The following is a 24434-nucleotide window of genomic DNA, read 5'->3' on the forward strand; positions in this document are numbered from 1 at the left end:
CAGTCTTCATTCTCCGATGGATGTCCACCGGTGTTTGTCCTTTGGCAGCCAAGAACAGAATAACAGCACTTTGGTCCTGTTTGGACGCATTTGATAATATCATCGCCATAGTTCACGTGCAGGTTATAAACTTCATTTTTCTTGTCCGTATTGAAGATCTACTTGTGATACAATTCCTTTAGTTTTGTCAATTGCCACCTTTTCAATACAATAAAAATATAGTACAAAGTTACATATTTATTATGATGTTTATATGGTACATGTTTCGCTCCTTTTCGTGAGCATCATCAGCCAAACAAGCAACAGGAATCAACACAACTAGCTAGATCTCAAAAGTTTTTTATTTTATTCTTATTTTTAAACAATTTTAAAAGATGTTCACCAGATGAGTTTCGGCAATAAAATGTTAGACTGAAGAAGATTTTAGACAAAAAGTTTTAGCTTAAGACATAGTTTTATTGTTGTGTGACTTTTAAAATGTTATAAGATTATCAATTAGTTTTATAGGAGCAATCTTGAACCAAAAGAATTGTTTTATGATCTTATACAATCTTAGATTAATGATAGTTTGGCTGATGATGCTCACGAAAAGGAGCGAAACATGTACCATATAAACATCATAATAAATATGTAACTTTGTACTATACTTTTATTGTATTGAAAAGGTGGCAATTGACAAAACTAAAGGAATTGTATCACAAATAGTTCACGTGGCCGTATTTAACGCACGCACCTCGGCACAACACGACTGCCACACTAATCCCTTTGTCTACATCTCCGTGTTTACATACTGGTACCTGCATTGGAGTCATGCTACGTTGCATAGCAACGCCCTCAAACAGAAACTTTTTGATCACGCCTTATAATTTCCCATTCTGCAGGCCCTGTGGCTCAAATGATCAACACCTGTTTCTTTCCAAGAAGTCCTCGTCCTTTCTTATCTTGTCATCAAAAACCTGTCTGAGTTACCTTGACATTAAACCACTAGAAAAACAAAAATTGCCAGTCTTGTATTGGTAGACTCAAAATTCCATCGGCTTCAGGCACCTGCCAATTTATTTTTTATTGAGTAACCCACCCTTCTCATGTCTGAAATCCAGGAAGCCTTTTTGGACTGGTGACACTGTTAAGCAACTGGAGCCATTCCTGATCAAGAACATGTGGAAGGAGATGTGGAAAACTGATCCTAGATCATGCCATGTCAAACTAGAAGACCCGACTGAATCTCTTCCAGGAACTCAGTTGCCAAAAGTCACATGATGCCAACTAAGTTGTGCATGAACAGGCCGTGGTAGATGTAATGCATTTCTGTGGGACATACTTGGTTCTCCAAAGTGTGATTGTGGAGCCCAAGAGCAAATAATAATTACCCTATTATACAAGAATGCCTAAATCGACGGTTTGAGGGCATCTGTAACAAACCTAGTGAGGTCTTCTTCACTTGCCTTGTCCTGGCATCATCTAGGTATTCTGCCTTATTGGCAGGTCTTGTCATGGGATGAACCTCTTCCACTGTTGCCTGTCCTGCGCCAAGTTTTTCATGTCTGAATATTTTATTCTTGGATATTGTCCAACATTTGATATTTTTTCCTTCCTCTTCCTCGTTTGCCTTTCACCATTCCTTCTATTCCTTCTTTCAGTAAACAGTCCCTCCTCAAACAATGTCCGATCCAGTTCATTTTGCTCCTTCTAATGATTTGTAACATACTTCGTTCTTCTCCAACTCTTCGTAATACCTCCTCATTCCTTACCCGGTCTTCCCATTTCACTCGTTCTATTCTCCTCCATACCTACATCTCTAGTGCCTCCAATCTTCTCTCATCTTTCTTTCTCAATGTCCAAGTCTCTGTGCCATACAGCGCTATGCTCCAAATGTAACACTTAGCAAGTCTTTTCCTCCACAAAGTAATTTTGATTTTTTCTTAAAGCCTTCTTTTGCTATGGCAATTCTTTTCTTAATTTCTGTTGTGCAATACATATCATCTCTGATCATACTTCCCAAATACTTGTAGTTACTGACTTGCTCTATTTCTTCTCCCCCTAAACTAATATGACAATTTCTACCTTTTCCTCCAATTATCATACTTTTGGTCTTCTTATTAATTCTCATTTTCTCTATCCTATGCTAATCCTTTTACTCTGCAGCCATTTTATTCTTACCTTGTATATACTGCTGTTTTACCATTGTAATTTTATTCCATTCTCTTCATTTTTCTCAAATGAAATTATATTCCCTTACTAAATTCTGAGAAATTGGCCATTAATAAAATATCACCTCATACATTGAGTAGGATAGCAGGATATTTCCTTCATAAATCTAGCCCTAGTTGTTTGTTCTTATGAAGAAAGCTCACCAGGTGTCAACGGCAAATTACTGGTATATGAAAGTCATAGTATCTGCAGATGATGTGATTATATGGAAAGAAAATGAACAAAAATTGGAAGAACAACTAAATACCTGGCAGAGGACAATTGAAGAAGCAGGCATGGAAATAAGCTTAACGAAAAGTGAGGTAATGAAATTAGTAGCGAAAACAGAAAACTGAAGGATGACAGGTGTAATGGAAAAATTCTTAAAGACGTAGAGCTTTTAAATACCTAGGAAGTATGCTAACTGGGAAAGGAAACATCAAGGAAGAAATTTTGGAGAGGATGGAAATTGCTCAAAATATTACTGTGTGAAAAAACCTACAGCCTGTTTTCCAGTCATTGACCAGGTCAAGGATGGAATGAATGAAGCCTCCACCTTGCAGTGAGGATAGGAATTGTGCCGGCTGCCGAGGCCTGTCGCACTCCTCTGGAGCAATGATTAACGACTGACAGATGAAATGAAATGATAATGGAGAGTGTTGCTGGAATGAAAAACGACCAGGAAAAACGGAGTACCCAGAGAAAAACCTCTCCTGCCTCCGCTTTGCCCAGCACAAATCTCACATGGAATGACCGGGATTTGAACCATGGAACCCAGCGGTGAGAGACCGACACGAGGCCGCCTGAACCACAGAGGCTTCAAAAAATACTGTGTATCAGACATAATTAGAAATTAAAAATTACCTACCAAAGCAAAAATCACGATATCTAAATCAGATTATTTGCCTGGCCGAGCGCGTAGAGGCGCGCGGCTGTGAGCTTGCATCCGGGAGATAGTAGGTTCGAATCCCACTATCGGCAGCCCTGAAAATGGTTTTCCGTGGTTTCCCATTTTCACACCAGGCAAATGCTGGGGCTGTACCTTAATTAAGGCCACGGCCGCTTCCTTCCAACTCCCAGGCCTTTCCTATCCCATCGTTGCCATAAGACCTATCTGTGTCGGTGCGACGTAAAGCCCCTAGCAAAAAAAAAAAAAAAAAAAAAAAAAGATTATTTGCCAATATACCTATGAATCTGAATGTTGGACTTGGACAAAAAATGATCTGAGCAGATTACAAGCAACAGAGGTGCGCTTTCTGCTAGAGATCTTGGGTAAAATGAGGAGGGACAAGATAAGAAATAAAATAATACGAAATATGGTACAGATCAACCCCCTAAAAGAAACTATGGAGAGAAATAGGCTGAAATGGTTCGGCCACATCAAAAGAATGGGACAAGAAAGATTACCAACAAGAGCTCTGGAATGGACAGAATCTGGAAGAAGACCAATTGGAAGACCACAAACAAGATGAAGGGATCAGGTGGAGGTTGACATAAATCAGAGAGAACTACAATGGGAGACAGTGATGGATGATAGACCATGGAGAAAAAAGAGAAGATTGGAAAAGTCTCTGTCAATAACTTACATAAGCAGAAACTTTTCAGAAAGAAGAAGTTGTTCACTTGTTCACTTGTCTTCCCTGTATTCTATACATTTCTCATTCTCCTACATATCCAGCATTCATTTCTAACTATCAGGGAAGCCTCATGGAAAGGAACAAAATTACAACTTCTTAGACAACCAACCACAAACTCTTCATTTGATGCTTTACGTTTTTTTTTTCTTCTTCCTGTTTGCAGGTGAGTGGTGACTGCCGGGGGCTGCCAGGAGCAGCTCAACCCGGCAAGCAGCAGGACACTCTGGAGACCATCCTCAAGGTCAGTTCATGTATTTTATCATAGTATTACACATTGCAACTCTTCAGTAGAGTGATTAAAAGTTACTTTTTTCTGATATTGTCAGAAGGATGATTTGTGAATTTATCTATCCATCTATCCATTGTATTTGGAAGGACGGGGGTTCGAATCCCTGTCAGGAAGTCGTAAAATTTAAGAAACGAGATTTCCACTTCTGGAGGTGCATATGGCCCTGAGGTTCACTCAGCCTACACAAAAAATGAGTACCAGGTTAATTCCTGGGGGCAAAGGTGGCCGGGCGTAGAGCTGACCACTCTACCCCATCACGTGCCGAGGTTAACAATGGTGGAAGCCTTTACCTTCCACTCCTCCAAGGGCCTTCATGGCCTGTACGGAGGTGACTTTGCTTTGCTTTGCTATCCATTGTATTATTTACTCTTAGATGAAGATGAATGAGAAATATATATGCTCTCCATATATTAATGGTTTATTACATTTTTGAGATGTGTAGTCTATAGTTGGTTTTCTGGTTTATATCATGTTATTAGGTCATGTTTTGTTGTTCAACTGTTGTTACACTGGTTTTCTTGATCTATTTTAAGGTATTTTCACATAATTACTATTGTTGACATTTGTTTACATGGTTGCCATGGACTGAGTAATATGACAAATTTTCCTGTCCATGTGCACAAGGTTCAATGCACATTTCCCTACACAAATTGTGTTTCTATGCCTATCCATGTTTTTAAATGTGCACGTTTTTGAGTTGGTTACACCCGTTTTCTAACCTATTATGTTTTACAGCTGTTACTGGGCAACTTTCTGTTGTGTACGTCTGCAGCATTTTAGGTTGTATTACAGTATATTTCCAGGTTATTAAGATATTATACATTACAGCGAGTTATAGTTACCTTAATGAGAAGGTCGTAAATGAATTCTGTGGCTACCATAGCATGACTTTCGTATTTCTATGTTTTTTTGCTCACTCTTTCCATCTGCCTGTCTACAGTTATGCCTTTTAATGCACTTACTGTATGGAGATATTATGTTCTTCGTTTATGCTCTTCTTTTCTATGTTTTATTGTTTATTTTGTTTCATTTGATATACTTGTTTTTACCATTTATTTACAATCCATTGTCATACATCTTCCTGTTGTATAACGTTACATTATAAGGTGTTCTACTCAAATGTCAACCTTACCTGAACGTGAGGCTCTGGCGACCAAATGACTCTTGGGATAAGGAGTCCCCTGCTATCATGCCATGAGCTGGTAGTGGTTAGGGCACTCTCTTTCCCTTTGGGGTGGGAAACTTCCCCTAAAGGCAAATGAACCACATGTGGTCAGCAGCATAGAAAGTCCTCAATGGCGGACCAGTTGTTCAGACAGGGTGTCCGTACGCGACTGGAATAGCGGATGAAGGCTGCAGTGATTAGGAATCCTTCAGTCATCTTGCTTCTGCTTGCCATTGAACATATTTCCAAGTTATCAAGTAAGGTGCATTTGTTGATGTGCACAACACTCTCACTCTAAAAGAATTCATGCACAGCAGTCTTCCAACAACTTATGACTTCTTCCAAAAGTCCTGCGGTGATCAAGAAGTTGCGATGGAGGCAGGATTGTGATGTCTGGAAGCCTCTAGTGATAACTTGGCATGTAGGCGGTAGATGTGTGATCGGTCATCTTGCTTAGGGCGGTGGCTGTAGAGCGATTTGGTTGCTGCATCTACGTCTGAGCAGTCCTATTTAGGGTCCACTCTGCTCACCTCACATTGGGCAGGGGCTAGAAAAGGTGCCGTTAACATAGTCAGCCACTATTATTACCGATCAGATAGCCGCGGTCGATGGTATCACCTTTATGCAGTCAAACAAGTAAGAAATTATATTTTGCAAAATGGAATGTAAGAACACTCATTGATGACCCTACAACTGAGAGACCTGAAAGGAGAGCAGCTATAGTGAGTAGAAAATTAAGAAGATATAACAGCGACATAGCAGCACTCCGGGAAACCCATCTTGCTGATGAAGGTCAGTTGAATGAACAAGGTGCAGGTTACAACTTCTTGTTCTGGAAGGGGAAAGCTACCAGTGAGCACTGATTACACGGAGTAGGCTGTGCTATCAAGAATAATTTTCTCAAGGAACTGTCAGAGCTTCCCACTGGATATAATGAACGCCTTTTGACGTTAAGACTTTGGTTAAAAGACAATCAACATGCCACGGTGATCAGCACCAGTGGCGTATACTGAGGGCTGCCAAGGCTATCGGTGAAACCCAAACTTCAAATGAGAACGATGGAAGTCTAAAGCATGTTATAATGTAAGCATCTGACACATTGTTCCATTTACAAAACTTGAAACTTGAGGTTCACACGTTCAACAACAAACAGCCACACCTATCACAAACTCTTCCTACAAATACTACATCAAAGAAGATGGCCTAATGACGTCTGCACAAACTTCAATATAGCCTATGGCACCATCATTCCAACTAATATTATCTTAAAAAGAACCAGGCCATATGAAAATTCTTCAATATTTATAAGCATATAAATGAAAATCAATACCTATGAACTACAAGAATCAACGACCATTATCAATGCTCAACTTTCCTCAAGTTTTTAACAACACGCCATTTGACAATTAAATGGAATCTGCTTTCTGATTTTTACCTTTATTGTAATATCTTTTAATATCAAGAACCAACCGCCTATGTTGTAATCTTCTAATAATTGTCATGTTTTTAGACTCAAATATTAACACAATATTGTTAAGTAATAGTATACCACATTTTATTTTGTAATAGTTGTTTAACGATCGCCAATCCGTTTTACAAGACAAAGTTTTTAATAGTATTCATAAGTCATTCCCAATCAGGTACCTGATCCATTCCTAAGGTAAAAAATGGCTGATGATGCTTACTATTGATAGGCGAAACATGTACCATCCAATGTATTAATTTTATGTTAACATTTTGATAAGGACAAAGTCCTAACTTTTAAGATTGTATTATATTGAATAGGTGGGAGAACAATAAAAACATACTAGAGTTATTTAATATGCGGTATGTTTTGAGCTGTCAGTGGTAAGTTGGCGTGGAATGATGTAGGTAGAAGAATAAATTTGAGCAGAGCTTTTAAATGTAGGGAAGATCATAATATGAAGATATTATGATTGAATATCCAAAGCAGTTTGGAGCCCTATTTTACATAGTATACTAGGGTTATAGTAAAAATGCATATTCAGTTTTACAATGAAAATGAATTCATGTATCTTATTGGCAGAAAATGAAGTGGATGAAGTTCATAAAATATTTGTAACAGATTGGCTTCTTAAACAAATGATGCAGGGGTTTTGATAATTTAGTGTTGCAATAATTTGAATGAGAGTTCAAGTCATGCCTTCTTCTTTCAAATGCAGCACATTCAAACAGTAGATGGTCCAGTGTTTGTGAGGATCCACAGACACGCATGTGGCCATCAGAACGATTGATTCCAAATCGATGAAAATAATAACCAAATTTGCCATGACCAGTCAAAAATTGAGTTATTTTAGTATGAAGATAAAAGCTGGAAGTCAAGAGGACAGATTGGGGAAAATATTATTTTAAAGGACAACGGGTAAGGGAGTGGAATGTTGCATAAATTTCCAAGTACGTTGAAGAAAAGTCTACGTAAACAATTATAAATAAATGTAAATATGAGATAGACAGTTGATAGGGAATCTGCCACCTGGGCAATCGCCCTAAATGCAGATCATTAATGATTGAAAAATTGATTGAATCTTTGTTGAATTTCCTTCTTAACAAGAGAAGATTTTTGATATTTTCACATTTTTTTCTTTTCATAGAACGGGAGGGTTTCTACACTGTTACAGGCCAATTCAGTCTTGCTTTGTTTCAGAGATACTTGCATGTGGGATACAGTCTAGCATCTTACCTTACCCCTTTTATAAAAGGACAGAAGATCACTTTAATTTCTTTACTGAGGTGGTTACTTAGGTCATTGCTATACTGTAAGAAACATACTATCATGTAATGCTTGTAAATTGTCAACTGTACTGAACACTGACTCATGAAAAGTAGCCTACTGGAAAATATCAGAACACAGTATAAAAATGTAAACCAGCAAGAAATCACTGCTGTCCACTTCCATCATTCCTGAAAGACCAATATTTTATCAGTATTGCAACTGGAAATTTTGCTCCCTGATCTAACCTATTATTTCTCTCATGACTGGCTCCTTTCCTCTTGTCATATTTTCTCTCTTAAAAGCATACTAACCAAAATGTCCTACACTTTTAACACATAACACTTCCTTCTCAGTGAGATTATAACTGAGGGAGTTCCCACCTTTCAATACATTTATTATCTTTTGCCTTATCAAGAAATAAACACGTAATTAGTCAATACTATATAGTTAAATACCATATTATCCTATTGTTCTTTGATCGTATCGGCCTACTAAGGACCACGTTATTTTAGCTGTCTTCTCTGGGCTTTGATCTTTGTCCCTCTTTACAGGACATCTTCAGCTTGGAAGATTAATTATATCTAAAAAGAGATTAGACAAGTTTAAAATATAAAGTGGAAAACATTTTAAAAAGTTCTTAAAACATTTGTGTATCACTGTGTTGTCCAGTCTTCTTCATCATCATTATTTTCATTTCCCCTTGTCAATCTCCTGCCAGGTCAGGGTGTTGATGGCACTTCTGCACCGTTGCCTCTCCTTCCACCACTCCTCGTCAGTAATTGTATTCAAGTCCAGTCTTCTTTTTCTTATACTGCTTTTGACAGAGTCCATCAATTTTGCTCTGGGCCTTCCTCTTGCCCTCTTTCCTTTCATCTTAGCCTCCAACATTTGTTTTGGTATCCTTCCCTCCTCCATCCTCATAACATGTCCAAACCATCTCAATTTATTCTTCTCCATCCTATCACTCAATCTTTCTACCCCTATCTCTTTTCTGACCTCAACATTTCTTACTCTGTCTCTCCTTGTCTTCCCTACCATTCTCGAGAGGAACTTCATCTCACAGTTCTTCTTCTACTTCTTCTTCTTCTTGTGGTTAAATATTATATTATCCTATTATTATTTGTTCGTATCGGCCTACTAAGGACCACATTATTTTAGCTGTCTTCTCTGGGCTTTGATCTTTGCCCAGTGCTCCTTCATTCGTTGCTGGTGTTGCTATTTTCCTTTCCTCCATCCATGTCTTTCCCATCTTCAACTGTGCCCTTTATTGAAAAACCTGGTGGTATTTTAGTTTCCTCCTGAGTGGGTTGTGTTCTTGTATATCTTCATAAGTTATCCCCATCCCCTGTAAGGCCCTTTACACCTCCTTGAACCAAGTTGGCTGGGTCTTCTTATCTTAAAAAATAAATAAAGGTCTGGCTCGATAATCATGTGAGTTTCATTCTTAGTAAGTGGCCATAAAATGCAATTCTCCTTCTCCGCATGACATCAGAGAAGTTCTGGACATGAGTATACAGCTCATGTTTATGCCAACATCTATATTCATCTTTATCCTTAATTGGGCCAAGAATTTTCCTTAAGATCTTTCTCTTTTTAATTTCCAATTCTTCCATCAGGCCTTTCTTGTTCATAGCAAGGCATTCCACTGCATACAAAGCCTCTGGTCTCATGACAGTGCAATAATATCTGAGTTTTGCATTCAAGGATATTGTTATTTTCTTGTGGTATTTTGTTGCCTTAAATTAGTGATTTGTGGTTAGAATTCTTTTGAACATCATAAACACAACCAGACAGATTATCTTCATAAAGGCTCCAGGAGTTCACATCATGATATGACATGGCAACTATGTGCCCTAGCGAAGTGTAGCGTTGCTTCCTCTTACTTATACTTAGATTTTATTTTTCTTATCCAACTCTCCCTGTCCATTATTTTCCTACATCAATCTAATTATCTGATTTGATAAGCCGTTTTCTTATAACATGGGCTGCTAGCGGAAGTATTCTCAGTTCACCTTGAAGGATGTGAATTTGATTCCTCATTAGGATGTCAAAAAAATTTAATAAGATTTCCACTTGTGGAGCAGCACATGGCTCTGAGATTCACTCATTGTACACCAACAATTTATCCTTCTTCTTACTTTTCTTCATCTTCTTCATGTATTATGTTTAACAGCATAAGTTTATTGGTGACAGGAATTAAGGAATTCATGTCTTTGTTCCCTATTGTGTGTTCAGCAAATGCGAGAGGCAACTGACAAACGGAAGGAGCTGGAAAGAGAGCATGCCGAGGCTCTCAACCTGTTGAGGGAAAAGCAGGGGGAGATCCAGATTGCAAAACTCTCGGCCAGTGCTGCTGACAAAACCAAGAGCTATGAGACTATTGAAGCATTGCAGGTGAGTATCATACTTCTTCACTGAGCGTCATGCTGGAGGTAGTGGAGATTTTAATTGAGCTGTTTCTTTTTCAGTATGGATGATAGTTTATAAATTTGTTTGCTCAAAATTAGGTTCAGCAGACTATTGTTATTTTGTTTTGTTTTTCTCCAGATTTACACTTTCCTCACCACTAGGCTATTATATTTTCATAACCTGTGTGCACCTACCAGGTCTACGTATAAGTCCTTTCCGGTTTCACTAAAGAGATGGCGCCAGTGAACAGTATGCAGCATATACAGATAAGAAAGGATTTCCACCTTATCAATACTGTTTATTGTAAAAAGAATTATCTTACAGTACTGGTTTTGACCTTATCTGGTCATCATCAGCTGAACATAGTTTTGTATCTTTACATATATGTTAGGCAATAATTGACATTACTCTGTCTAAAGGGAGATGCCATGAGGAAACAACATATCTGGATGTGTCCAAATTGTGCATGCTAAATGTAATTGAATATATGTTATTTATGATACGTGGGTATAAAACTGTCTTCTTTAAGACTTGGAATTTGACTATGCAACCTATTCTAATGCTTAAATCTAAGTTGCGTGTACAAATACAGTAAACACATTAAAATACATTAAAACAACTTGTGTAAAAACACTTCATAGGTTTGAATATGCGTGTCTTGCATATATCTTCATTTGACTCCTGTGTTACAGTTTCTATCCATAGTTGTGCATCAGTTGGTGCTTGTGATCATAGGTAATGATGTAGGTCTCTTAAAATGTCCTATTATTTACTTAAAAGTTGTCTTCATGTGTACATATAATAAAACACTTTCGTTGTTAACAAGATTCGGTTATGTGGATAGAGGTAGGTATGTGCAGCTCTTCTGTAACTGTAGTCTTGTTCTTTAAGTTAACACTTTCAGCCCCAGAGGTATGGAAGGCACATTTCCTCCCAGCCCACGATGTTTTAATTAACACGTGCTCAGCCCCATGTGAATCATTCTGATACACACCAAGTTAGGCGCTCAGCCCCATGTGCATCATATTGACACACATGACAGGGCCTTGTTCTTCAAAGTGTGAAGCTTTCAGATTCACACGTACATTGAAATAGCATAGTGTCTTCTTCTCCCTGGGGCTGTGGGACCACAGGACAGTGCTGGGTTGTATATTGGTCAAAGGTTGGCAGCATTGCATAGCCTTTCCTTGTCTGCCAGTCTTGCCTCCAAATAATATTGTTTACATCCCGTGCTGATGTGTTATTGCAGGAATATGGATTCTGATGAGATAAGAGACGAAATAGAAATGTATTCAGACAGTAGTGGTAGTGAACTTAGTATTTTTAGAAATATGAGTGACCCAGAAGATCCGACAGTGCACTTGTCAGACCTTGATTTCGACAGTAGTGATAGTGATAATATTGTGATGGACGAACCTAACCTCAACGACGTGGAAGTATTAAAAGGGGAGGAACAGAATCAGAGTTGCGTTTTGAAAAGTGTTGATGACGAAATATTGATAACAAAAGAAGGCGAAGTCATAATTTGGTAGAACGTTGAAGGTAACTTGAATACCTTCGATTTCACTCCTAGAGAGCCACCAGGTGTATCTGAGAGAGCTAATAATAAACTGTCCACAAATTCGCCTTTTGAATTTCATTCTCTGTTTTTTGATAATGACATTTTAGATCTGTTGGTCAATGAAACTAAATTTCAAAATGCAATGAACCCACAGGAGGAGTTATGTATTGATGAGTCAATGATTCCGTTTCGTGGTAGGGTCAAATTTCGCCAATACATCCCAAACAAAAGGCATAGGTATGGGATGAAGTTATACAAGTTATGTCTGAAAGGTGGGTACACCTGGCACTTGAAAGTATATGCTGGAAAAGAAAACATCCCACGCGGTCAGTTAGCTTCCGCTAATACAGTTATGGAATTAGTGCATCAACTGTTAGGAGAAGGACGTACTTTATACACTGACAATTTTTATACGAGTGTCCCACTGGCCCACCAGCTAAATGAAAAACAGACACATCTAGTTGGAACACTTCGTAAAAAAAGAAAAATGAACTCTAAAACAGTCCAGAAAAGTACACTCCACAGAGGACAGATGATTGTCAGGGAAAGCAACACAGGACTAATAATGGGAAAATGGAAAGACAAAAGGGACGTGATGTTCTTAACAACAAAACATGTTCCTGAACTGGCTGAAACTACTACCAAACAAGGCGTTACAAGGAAACCAACCACAGTGTTGCAATACAATGGAGGAAAGTCATTCATTGATGTTTCAGATCAACTAGCATCTTATGGTACATCTGTATGTTGAGGTGTAAAATGGTACAGAAAAATTATGTTTGAACTCTTGACTAATACAGCTGTTGTTAATGCACACACAGTTTACAAGTCTACTGTTTTTGCACCAAAAGACATTGTATCATTCCGAGAAGAACTTGTAACTTACGTCTTCACAACAATGACAAAGACGACCTACCGAAGAACCACAAACTCAAAACCATTGAAGATAGGCCCAGAGGTAGATGCACTTCTTGCTACCAACTTTTATCAGCACGTGAGGGGAGGAAAATAGCTGCTAAGAGATGCTGTCAAGTAAGAACAATGTGCTTTGGTTGCCCAGAATTCAAGTACATGTGTATGGACTGTTTTTTCAAGAAACATAGATATGTAGCGAAGTAACAGAAAGTAAAATGTTGCTCTTAGTAAAATGTAAAAGAAATCAGTTGAAGGAATCTACTGAGTTTTGTATGTATTTACGCCTAATGCTGATTCCTGTGTCCATTTTTTAAATTTCAAATTCTTGTCACCTAATCTAACCTCGCCTATTCTAACGTAACTTAACCTAACCCTGGTAACATAAAACAATATCCAAATCTGTATGGAAGTGTTTGAAATAAAAATAAATTAATAAATAATATTTTTAAACTATTTTTGTACGTGTATTAAAATGACGCACACGAAAAGTGCATACATAACTTACTCAGAGCCCATGTGTATCTTATTGACTCACACCTTATTTAGGAGAGTTCAAGATGAGAAAATGTTTTTATTTGTTTTAAAACACCTGTAGGCCACAAGAATAACGAGTTCATGCAATAGTAAGCCTTGGGCTGTGGGTGAATTTATCAACTTTCTGGCTGGGTTTAACGGTGTATCAATTTGATACACATGGGGCTGAGCTCATAACTTACCATGTATCAAATTGATACACATGGGGCTGAAAGTGTTAAAAGCAGATGATGTGGTCCAGGTCATTCATGAGTTTTCAATATGTTCAGCTGATGATGACCAGATAAGGTCGAAACTGGTACTGTAAGCTAATTTTTTTTACAATAAACAGTATTGATAAGGTGGAAATACTTTCTTATCTGTATATGTGTAATCTGTCAATACGGACATGAAACTCATAAATCACGACAGTATGCAGCATATCAATTTTACAAATACGTCTTTTTTTTTCATCTGACATTAACCTACTAACACACACAACTTGAGTCCGTCAAACACTGTATATCGTTCAGTGATCATGTCGACGTTTTTGCCTGAAAAAGAACATTTGTGGCACACATGGCTTTTCTTATTTAATCAAAAGAAAAAAGCTGTAGAAAGTCAGCGTTTGCTGGTAGAAACATATGGTGAACATGCTCTATGGATTAGAACATATAAGACATGGTTTCGACAGTTTAAACATGCTGATTTCAATTTGAAAGACAGTGCGCGCTCTGGTAGACCACACAAAAGTGCGAAGACTCTTGAAGCCCAGCAAAACCATTAATGCGTTACGCTATCGCCAACAAATGCTTAGTTTAAATCACGCAAGATGATCGGAATAGGGCAAAAGACATGGCAAAGTGATCTTGTTACATGACAATGCGCCATCTCACACAGCAAAACCAGTGAAAGACACCTTGAAATCGCTTGGATGGGACATCCTTCTGCACCTGCCGTACTGCCCAGACCGGGCACCATCTGACTATCACCTCTTCGCATCAGTGGGGCACGCGCTCGCAGAGCAGCACTTCAGCAATTTTGAGGAAGTTGGAAAATGGCTTGACGAATGGTTTGCTGCAAAAGACGAGCAGTTTTTCTGGCATGGTATTCGTAACTTACCTGAAAGATGGGCGAAGTGTGTAGAAGCCGATGGCCAATATTTTGAGTAAACAAAAAATTAATTTTCCTTGAAAATTATGTGTTTTCTTTACTACAAAAACTGGCAAAAACGTATGCATACACCTGGTATTACTGTATTAATTTTTTACTTCTTTTCACTCTCATGTCTTCAACTTCGTTGTGCTACGTCTTTCTCATTTCCCCCTCCCCCCTCTCCTGCCTGACTCAGACACACAAATTTTTCTCTATTCTTCGATCCTTTTCTTGTCTGTTGTTGCACTCTCATATTCATCTGCTGACCTTGCTGTCTATTTTGCAACACACATACATATTGATCAGGAAACATCTTAATTGGAGCTAAGATGGTGTCATCACTTCCCACTTGGAAGGCCAGCACACAGTGAGCCATCTGGTGACAGACGAGAGTAACACTTACAATAGTCCATCAGTAAAGTATTCTCATATTCAGACTGTCATTATTAGATAAGTCTTCATTGTGGGCAGGCATGTTTTCTCTTCTGAAGACACACAGCAAATTGTCTGTGAAATGTGAAGAATTTCTCCTCGTTTTCTTGACATGGCAAACACCCAAAAACTGCATTAATATGCCTATTAACCCACTGAGGCAGACATTGTTGGCACAATGAATATGCCCTGGAGCAGGAATTATTCTGAGGGGAATAAATGCTTGCATTGTCGTTGGTTTCTGGGGTGATCATGTATAAAAACTCATCACCTAGAAATTCTGTCAGTAACAGTAGGATTATTTCCTAGCCTCCATAACACACTAGCATTCACTCTACGAACATGGAATATGTTTTAATTTGTTATCGTCCTGCACCAGTCCGTTGGCACATATACGTCACATTTATCTTCTCTTTGCTCCTCCCCCTCTTCATATTCAAGTCACCATCAGAACTAGAACTGAAACTACTCACTTCACTGTTAGGTTTATCGAAAGAATTATAATTATCATCAGTTTCAGGCAAAGGTTGATTTCTTTTTCTTTCAGCCACCGACGAGCTACCATGTTTGATTTCTTGTGTCAAAGTCAAAGACTAACCACTTGAAAATATCAAATGATACCAAACTATTGTCGATTATCGATATATGTATCCAAAGAATATGAAAAGAGATGTCACTCACACATATATGGAGTCACAACTATCTCCATCTATTGTGGAATCAGTTAAATTGCATCGTAATCCGTGAACACGGAACATTTCCATGGTTCTGCCTCACGTCCATAGTAGCGGAGCACAGAAAGGTTCCATGACCTTGTGTCAATGGGTTTAATGTGTGCCATGTTTTCTTCAAGTGTATAAAAACTAACTTGTCAATTATCCCTAGCAACAACAGCAGCTTCCAGCACAGATCTGGAAGATTTTCTTTTTGTTGAACATTTCCTGCCTAATCTGGAACTATCAATAATCTCACCTGGAAAACTATAGATAAATGACAAGTTTTGAGTTTGTGTGTGTTTCAGTACTTGCTAATATTAAATGAAAAGCCTACTTAATAATGTTGCTTTGCTTTAATGTTACAACAGTCTAAGATCCGTGAGCTGGAGAAGAAGGCAGAGCTGCAGAATGTCCGCCACGAGGAGCTACTGCTGGAGATGGCCAGCATCAAACGTTCGGCTCAAAGCAGCGCAACTGCCAGCGGAGCGGGGTCCACCGGCGTCACTGGAACTATCAACGACACCACAGCCGGTACCAAGTTGTCTGGAACAGTGGGTAGTAGCAGTTGGAAGTCAAGGGCCGGTTCCACCAGCCAGGAGGTGCAGACATCACCAGAGTCTGGTACGTCCACTGTGGGTGAGTACTTTGGCTCCATAGTCCGCTGCTGGTCATCAGGCATGGTAAGTATTGCTCTGACTCTCGGCTTGCTGATGAGCAGCTTGCAGCATTATCCACTTACGTTTCTGGCTATTAGGCACAGCTGCTAATCAAATACTTATTATAGAGTTGACTAGCTGATATACCCGTGCTTCGCTACGAAATTCTACATTGTATACAGAATTCTAAGTTAGGTACTGTACACATTGTGAGCAAGATTGTATTAAATTGCATAGCTCTTAACGTTACCCTAGAAATGCGACAGGGAAGTCACCAAATGTCTTTTCTTGGATTAGGGAATTTTCATTGTAATGGTAGGCCTGCTTGCCTACCATCAATCACAGTCAGGTTGGGGAGTTTTCATTATAATGGCAGACACTCATTCTCCACCTGCCTTTTTATACCCTCAGAAAGACAGTCTTAGTAGTTTTCCGAACTGAAATGGACGTAGGTCATTATGACGACGTCAGTAGAAATGGTGCGATTAAAAGCAATGCTTTCATGTGAAGTACTAGATCAAAAGAAAAACCACATATTTTCTCACTTTTAACAAACAGTACTATGCTGCCGATGTAACAGTCTAAAGAGCTGGAATGACCTTGCCGCAAACAGCCATGATCCGTGAACACTCTTAGTTTTTTTTCGGCGGGGGGGATGATAAAGAGTCGAATAATGGAGAGTCCCAGAGCAAAAACTATGCCCTTTTACTAATCTGTTTTGTAGCGAGTACCCGATGAGTCGGAAAATCTCAATTCACTACACTGGCGGCGGAAAAATCTATCTGACTTGGAGGCAAATTTTTCTTCCAAGCCAGAGGAACAACCCCCTTTTTACTGCTAATTTGGAATAAAATGAATGTAGAATTTGATAAAAGTGAAGAGGAAGAAGCTTTTCTTAAGAAACGGCTCTTTTCAGGGTTGAATTTTGAGTTATTTAGTGAATTGTGGTGCTATAATTTGGAACAAGCCTAAATTGAAATTCTAGACCAGGTCATACTACTACTAAGTGAGCCTTTGCCTTAGGCCTAAGTGTGCACACTACTCATTCAAACAGCGTGTCAGAGTAGGGATCGAATAGCTGGAATACTTTGATGAACCAGTGTGTTACATATGAGCAGTATCAGAAAATATATGAACCAGGGAAATGGCATGTTAAAGAAGAAATTTTTCTAACTCCCCAGCTATTTCCCGCCAATATTCAGTCAGACTGTTATACTCGGTATGCAGCAGTTATCCCATCTATCGGAGTTGAGTGGCAGAATAAGAAACAAAGAACGTCACAACAAACAATGGTCAAGGTAATGATATTGTTGATGAAAGTTATGCGCTTTCGATGTTGTAGACCTTCACATTTAGTTTTCTTCCGACTCTGAAATACCACTCTTACCGTAGTCAGTACAGTAAAACTGAATAACACATCGGCCTAATTGATTGAAAATTGTATTTTCTATAACTTTTGTTATGTAGCACTTTTCGATAGGACCAATAACATAGGTATTTAAAAATTAAATTTTAGACACCTTCCCCCAAACTACAATTTCATCCAACGTGAATGAAATTGTTTATAGCTTAGACTGTAGTTTCTTATTCCCTGACTCTATATACCGATTGTCATTAAATTCTGTTAACTCATTTTCTTGTGGCTCGGCATTCATATGGACTTGGCAACAAAAATACAAATTCATTAATATCTCTGTTATCATAGCCGGTACGGTAAAAATGTATAAGACATAAATGATCGGAAATTTAAATCTATATAACTTTAGTTATGCAATATTTATCGATAGGACCACTAATAATATAAATATTTGAGAAGTAAATGTTAGGCCTTTCCCTAAGCTACCATTTCACTCAGCGTTAATAAAATGATTTATAGCCTAGATTGTAGTGGCTCATCCCCCGACTTTACATACTGATTTTCATTAAATTCTCTTCAGAACTTTTCTTGTGATGCGTGTACATACATACAGACAGACGGACAGAAATTACGGAAAAGTAAAAATTGCATTTCCTTGTTACTATATACCAGTACAGAATTACAATTCTTTTCAAATTCTGAACAATGCACAGACAAAACTCTTACTTTATATATATAGATGGAGTAGATACCGGTAGCACATATATTGGTCAAAGTTTTTGGAAGAATCTCCATTGGTGGAGGAGAGAAGAATGGTTCACTAGAATGCCAAGACCGAGTGAGTTTGCTGTGCGGGTAGGTTCGCACAGCTGTGAGCTTGCATTCATGGGTTTAAACCCATCTGTCGGCAGCCCTGAAGATGACTTTCCATGGTTTCCCATTTTCACATCAGGCAAATGCTGGGACTGTACCTGCTGCTGCTTCCTTCTCACTCCTACCCCTTTCCAATTCCATCATCGCCATAAGACCTATCTGTGTCGGTGTGGCGTAAAGCGAATTGTGAAGAGAAAAAAAGAGGTAGAATGCCAAGGAGTAGATGAGAAAAGAGAATGGCGAATGAGAAGCAATGGCTGTATTCCTCCTCTGGCAGATCACCTCAGGGCTTTCCAGTGAAAAAAAAAAAGAACCCACTAATACACGGCTCATTGGATATGCATATAAATGAGGATTTCAAAGATTTATTTTAACAGATTTGTAGATACATGCAAGTGTTTTACTAAGTTGTTTATGGTCAGGGCAAATAAAACACAAAGCTATATTATGTTTCAAAAAACTTTCCATCCATTGGATTTCCCAAGAGAGAGAGAGAGTCTTCCTTTCTCGTAGATCCTGGCTTATAGGTTCACTATTGTGCTACATCTCCTCCTTTTGTCCTGTTTTCAGCATCGTTAGGATAGAAGACTATATGTCCTCCATGACATTTATAGTCCCTTTGTTTGACTTTTCATATGGCCAGTATCCTCTTAAATCCAATTGCAGAGTAGTTATCACAGAATAGTGGTTATGCAGGACACAGCAGTACCACTAGAGATGTGTGATAATGGTGGTGGTGATCATACACTGACTACATCAAAATCATCACACTGAGTTTTTATAGAGCAGTTTATGCAATTTGAAAAACTCTGCAATTACAGGCATCGTTTTGTGTATAGTCCCTCCCCCGGTTTTTTTTTTTTTTTTAGGTGGGGGCCTACTTCTTGCCATACAAGTTCTTATTCATATATCACGAAGTCAAAATTAAACAAGGTAAAAAACATGACAACTACAGGCAGGATGTGGACATCAGAAGGAGCCCTTTGAGGTTATGGATCGAAGGACTTTTATGGCGGAAACTTCAACCAAAGAATAATTTAGTTAATACCTATTTATTACGAAAACATTAAAGAAAATTAAATAAGGCACACTACTGTTAGCATAAACACAGAATAGAAATACAAACCCTGATGTATTTAAGTAGCAGTCGTATAATGATCTTGCCAATACTAACCTTCATGTAAAATACTTTTAAAATTGGGTCAATATTCAAAGACCATTGAAAATGTGAAGTGACCACTTTCACGAAAAGTAAAACTACAGGTCATAAGGTAAAAAATTTAAATGAATCAAATTTACTGAGGTCAAGTTTAGTGATAAATGTGATCTAAAAGTACCAGAACTGTAAGAAAAAGCTTGCCTCGTGCCAACATGAAAATGAATGTAAAAGCTCTTTACACCATCCTAAATGACAATTGATTTCTGATAGAAAGTTTGATGGATAAACTCCTGTGACAAATCGAAATGTGTAATAAAATAAAATTAAGTTACATTCAGAAATTTAAAATTTGCTTATCCCAAGAGAAACCAGTGCTACCCATGGAGCAGAGGGCTTCCGGACAAGACACCCTCTCTACATGATCCCGAAGACAGGGAATGAAGCTCCCCTGCGATGTGCTTCCTGGAGGTGGACCCGCTGGGTGGTGCAACTGGAAATGGCACAGCAAAATTAATGACTAATGACCGATCAGGAGTTACCTTTTGATTTATTTAAACCAATCAAATTTAAATTTTTAATTTGATGCTTGTTGTCTTTTCCTTGGAAATGTCTCGAAGCTTGTATCTTGTGCAAGTCCCAGAAAAATCGACATGTGTGGTATAAGGTGTCCCACAAATTTTGACGATAAATTGTAATAGTTTTAAATGATCCAAAATGTACTTGAAGAACACCAAATATATAAACTTTTTTTTCTATTTGACATAACTGTTGGGTTCTTCAGTCTGCCAAAACTAACTTTAAGTAAATAAATTTATAAACTACCTGAAAAAGAAAACGTATGGTAGTATTAGACTTGAAAAGGAAACAACTTAATTTAAATAGAATGACATGTTTCGGGTTTGGAAGAACATCATCAGGTTCTATCAAATCACACTCAAACATTTATGTTTATTTCTGTTTAATACTTAGGAACTTGAAATATGGAACTTCTCTTAATGATGTTCTCCTTCGTCTCTACTACAGCATATGTTTATTTCTACTATAGTTCCGCCTAAAGGTTTGTCTGATAGTATACATATTCAAGGAGATCATTATTTACAAATAAATTGATGAAAGACATAATTTTGTTGCTAGTTTCAATGTCAACATTTAATCCTACCCGGCCAGTAAACTTTATTGCAGGTGGGCAATAAGACGGATGTGTATCGGTTATTTGAATGTGCTGAATTTCACTTTGCCCAGATCAGGTACATCAACATAGGAATTGCTTTCGCTATCACTGAAATAAGGGATGAGATCATCAGCAGAATCATAAATGAGACGAAAAAGTTTTTTTGAAAACCATGGCACGAAACCAGTTCGGAAACATATTGTCATTCTTGCACTTTAAAAACAGCAGTCATTATGAGGGGAATCCTGATAGGCTATACAAAATTAGGACAATTCTCAAAAGACTCAGCGACCAATTTTCGTAGAGTAACATTTAATATTAAATAGTGCACTATAGGGGATTCGAAAAGGCTGGGCTGGAGGTCTAAATCACCCGCTGAGGAGCTGGTAGTCAATGTGTTAAGTTGTTTCGTTTTCAAGTCTAATGCTACCATATGTTTTCTTTTTCAGGTAGTTTATAAATTTATTTACGCAAAGTTAGTTTTGGCAGCCTGAAGAGCCTAAGAGTTTTAAATTAACTGAGTTGAAACTGAAAAGGCTTAGGATATATATTTTTTTTTTTCAAAATAAAACTATCATTAACCCTTAGCACTTATGCAGCGGGCCTTGCCCGACAACGAGAATATCCTGCATAGATCCTATGTTGGGCAATGCCCGACATGATTTTCTTCCCTAGATAACTCCTTTGTCGGGTTACGCGCGCATGAATTACAGGTACAATAAGCTACTGCCATCTTTTGACGACAATTTGAAGCCATGTATAGTTATAATCTCTTCGAAAACAGGCTTTGTGCACATTCTTTGAAGACCATGTGAGTTTGTAAACAGATGTTGTTTAGCAACATGGCATCGTTTGAGCAGCATGAGAAGGAAATTTCAGCGATAGTGAGAGTGATTTTCAATTAAGTGGTGAGAAAGATATTGTGGAACGGGAGTGTGTCGGTGAGTTGAGTGATGAAGATCCTGTTAATGAGAAAAGTATGCTAAATAGCAGTGCTGGTACCTGTACTAATGGCTGGAGGGATACCTTGACCTAACTTGGACTTCAAAAGAACCCCATTCACAGATGCATCAGGTTATAAGCCACTGCAAGGGACTAAACGTAAGAGTGAACTTGACTTTTTCCAATTGTTCATGACTGACGAGTTATTGTCGGAAATTGTGTATGAGACTAACTGGTATGCTAGTTTAAACATTCCAAATGTTACGCCCCAGAGATGTGAGTCTATTAGGAGGTCATGGATAGATGTTACTCTTCCTGAATTCAAAGCACTTTTAGGCATAATCCTAAATATGCCAATGAACAGTAAGCCTGAATTATGATGTGAGGCAATGTTTTTCTGCAATACTTGTAAAAATAAAAAAAAAGGCCTGGATTACATCCCAGCGAGTGGTTTGAGAAGTTCCACACAGTGCACAATTACAGATAAAAAGTGACTGTCTGAGATAATTTCAGACTTAAAAATGCTGAACATTACGCCTGAATATTGTATTGTACTTGTATTATATTTATTTTGTGTCGGCCTCCAGATCCCAAGATAGCGGGTTCAAACCCGGCAGAGGTAGTCGGATTTTTGAAGGGCGGAAAAAAGTCCATTCGACACTCCATGTCGTACGATGTCGGCATGTAAAAGAACTCTGGTGATACATTTGGTATTTACCCGACAAAATTAATTAAATCTCAGCCATAGACGCCCAAGAGAGATCCGGTTTACTCTAGGTCCGCTAGATGGCAGACAGAGTAAACCGGAACGTCGAAATTGACGAGCAGACAGCCAGATGGCGTCAAATCGAAATGTCTGCAAACGGTAGCTGAGGCCATACGATTATTATTATTATTTGTGTTTGCTTTAGTTGATTTTTATAATTATAATTATGCTGTCCATGTGTTTGTGCTGTCTCTTATCCATCTGCAAGCAGATTCTTAAATGGAGCTGGAGAGGCAGGTGTATTCAGAATAAAAGGAGGGCTAAGGGTTAAATAATGAAATATCGAGAGAACAGTTGCATATGTAGTAACTATATAAGAGCAGTGTAAGATGATAATGCTGTTAGTGTACCATCAAAAGGAAAGCATGTATGCATACTATCATTGCTTCTTTGAGCATGTCTTTCTTCCTGTTTACTAAAGATTAGAGCTTGCACTTCCGTAGCACACAGTTTAAAGTAGACCATCAAAATGGACATTGCGGTAACTGGAGTGTTTATTAAAGCATGGGCCTCTCTGTTTGGTAAACAAGTAATTTGTGGTAACTGGTTTATTATGTGGTAAGATTTTGATGTGAATTTGTTTTTTATTAATTAATTAAATGTTGTAACAATTTAATTTCAGTTGAAGAGTGAATGAAATTAACATTAAAATATTATTCCTTAATAGAACAGTAATAATGAATGGTTACATTGTGACAAACTAAGCAAATTTGGTCCAGTTTTTTCACTGCAGTTGGAAGAATGTGATATTCATAATGGATTCATGATATATTTCTATCTGCAACCTTGTAAGTTTTACACAACAGAGATGCCAATGCTATAATGTTATATACATTAGTGAACACAAGGAGAGACATTAGAAGCTGCTTTATTAACTGTATTCATGTCTACAGTGTAATTCAATATTTCACTGTATTTTAAAGATCATTTTCCTCTTTAATATTTTATAAAGAACAAATGTGATTCTATACTGAGAGTATTTTAACTAAGAACTAGCCGATCCATGCTTTTTTCTAATGGTGAGCATGACAGTCATTGCTGTGTGTTGGCAGAGTTCATTGACTGTGATGTAATCGTTCAGCAGTGTCATGAACTATTAAGAAGTTTGAATTGTATTGGCGTTATAAAAGGAGGTTTTGAAACTGTCTGCCTTTGTTGTCCACACATTTTTGGTGCCTCTTTACAACATTCACTGCAGTTAAATGATGTTGCTAATTTTGAAATGTTGAGGACGGCACAAACACACATTCTCCAAGCCAAGTAAATTAACCATTTACAATTCAGATCTCTTGATCTGGCTGAGACTTGAACCTCTGGTTCCGAGGACTGAAGGGCAAGACACTCACCCTTCAGCCACGGACTGTTCAGGAGTAAACATATACTGAGCCAGAATATTTATTTATTTATTTATTAAAGCCTTTTTTTCAGTGGCGAAGTTAGGGCTCAAGGCCCTCTCTTCCACTTAACTATATACGAATCAAAATCTTAAAATATAAATATAATTTTGTGTGGCTATTTCTAGCCGAGTGCAGCCCTTGTAAGACAGACCCTCCGATGAGGGTGGGCAGCATCTGCCATGTGTAGGTAACTGCATGTTATTGTGGTGGAGGATAGTGTTATGTGTGGTGTGTGAGTTGCAGGGATGTTGGGGACAGCACAAAAACCCAGCCCCCGGGCCATTGGAATTAACCAATGAAGGTTAAAATCCCTGACCCGGCCGGGAATCGACCCCGGGACCCTCTGAACCGAAGGCCAGTACATTGACCATTCAGCCAATGAGTCGGACAAAATCTT

The 24434-nt window shown here is 38.2% G+C and overlaps 1 protein-coding gene across 1 annotated transcript in view; it reads left to right on the forward strand.

Moving 5' to 3' along the window:
- The window catches only part of Rbp (RIM-binding protein), a 388051-nt gene that overhangs the window by 13350 nt on the left and 350267 nt on the right, over positions 1 to 24434 (forward strand). Inside the window, exons 2-4 of the mRNA XM_068230934.1 lie at positions 3991 to 4068; positions 10251 to 10409; positions 16085 to 16352. Coding sequence (XP_068087035.1) covers positions 10254 to 10409; positions 16085 to 16352 — 424 coding nt within the window. The 5' untranslated portion in view covers positions 3991 to 4068; positions 10251 to 10253. The remainder of the gene's footprint in view (positions 1 to 3990; positions 4069 to 10250; positions 10410 to 16084; positions 16353 to 24434) is intronic.

Source organism: Anabrus simplex, chromosome X (assembly GCF_040414725.1).
Source record: "Anabrus simplex isolate iqAnaSimp1 chromosome X, ASM4041472v1, whole genome shotgun sequence".
NCBI lineage: Eukaryota > Metazoa > Arthropoda > Insecta > Orthoptera > Tettigoniidae > Anabrus > Anabrus simplex.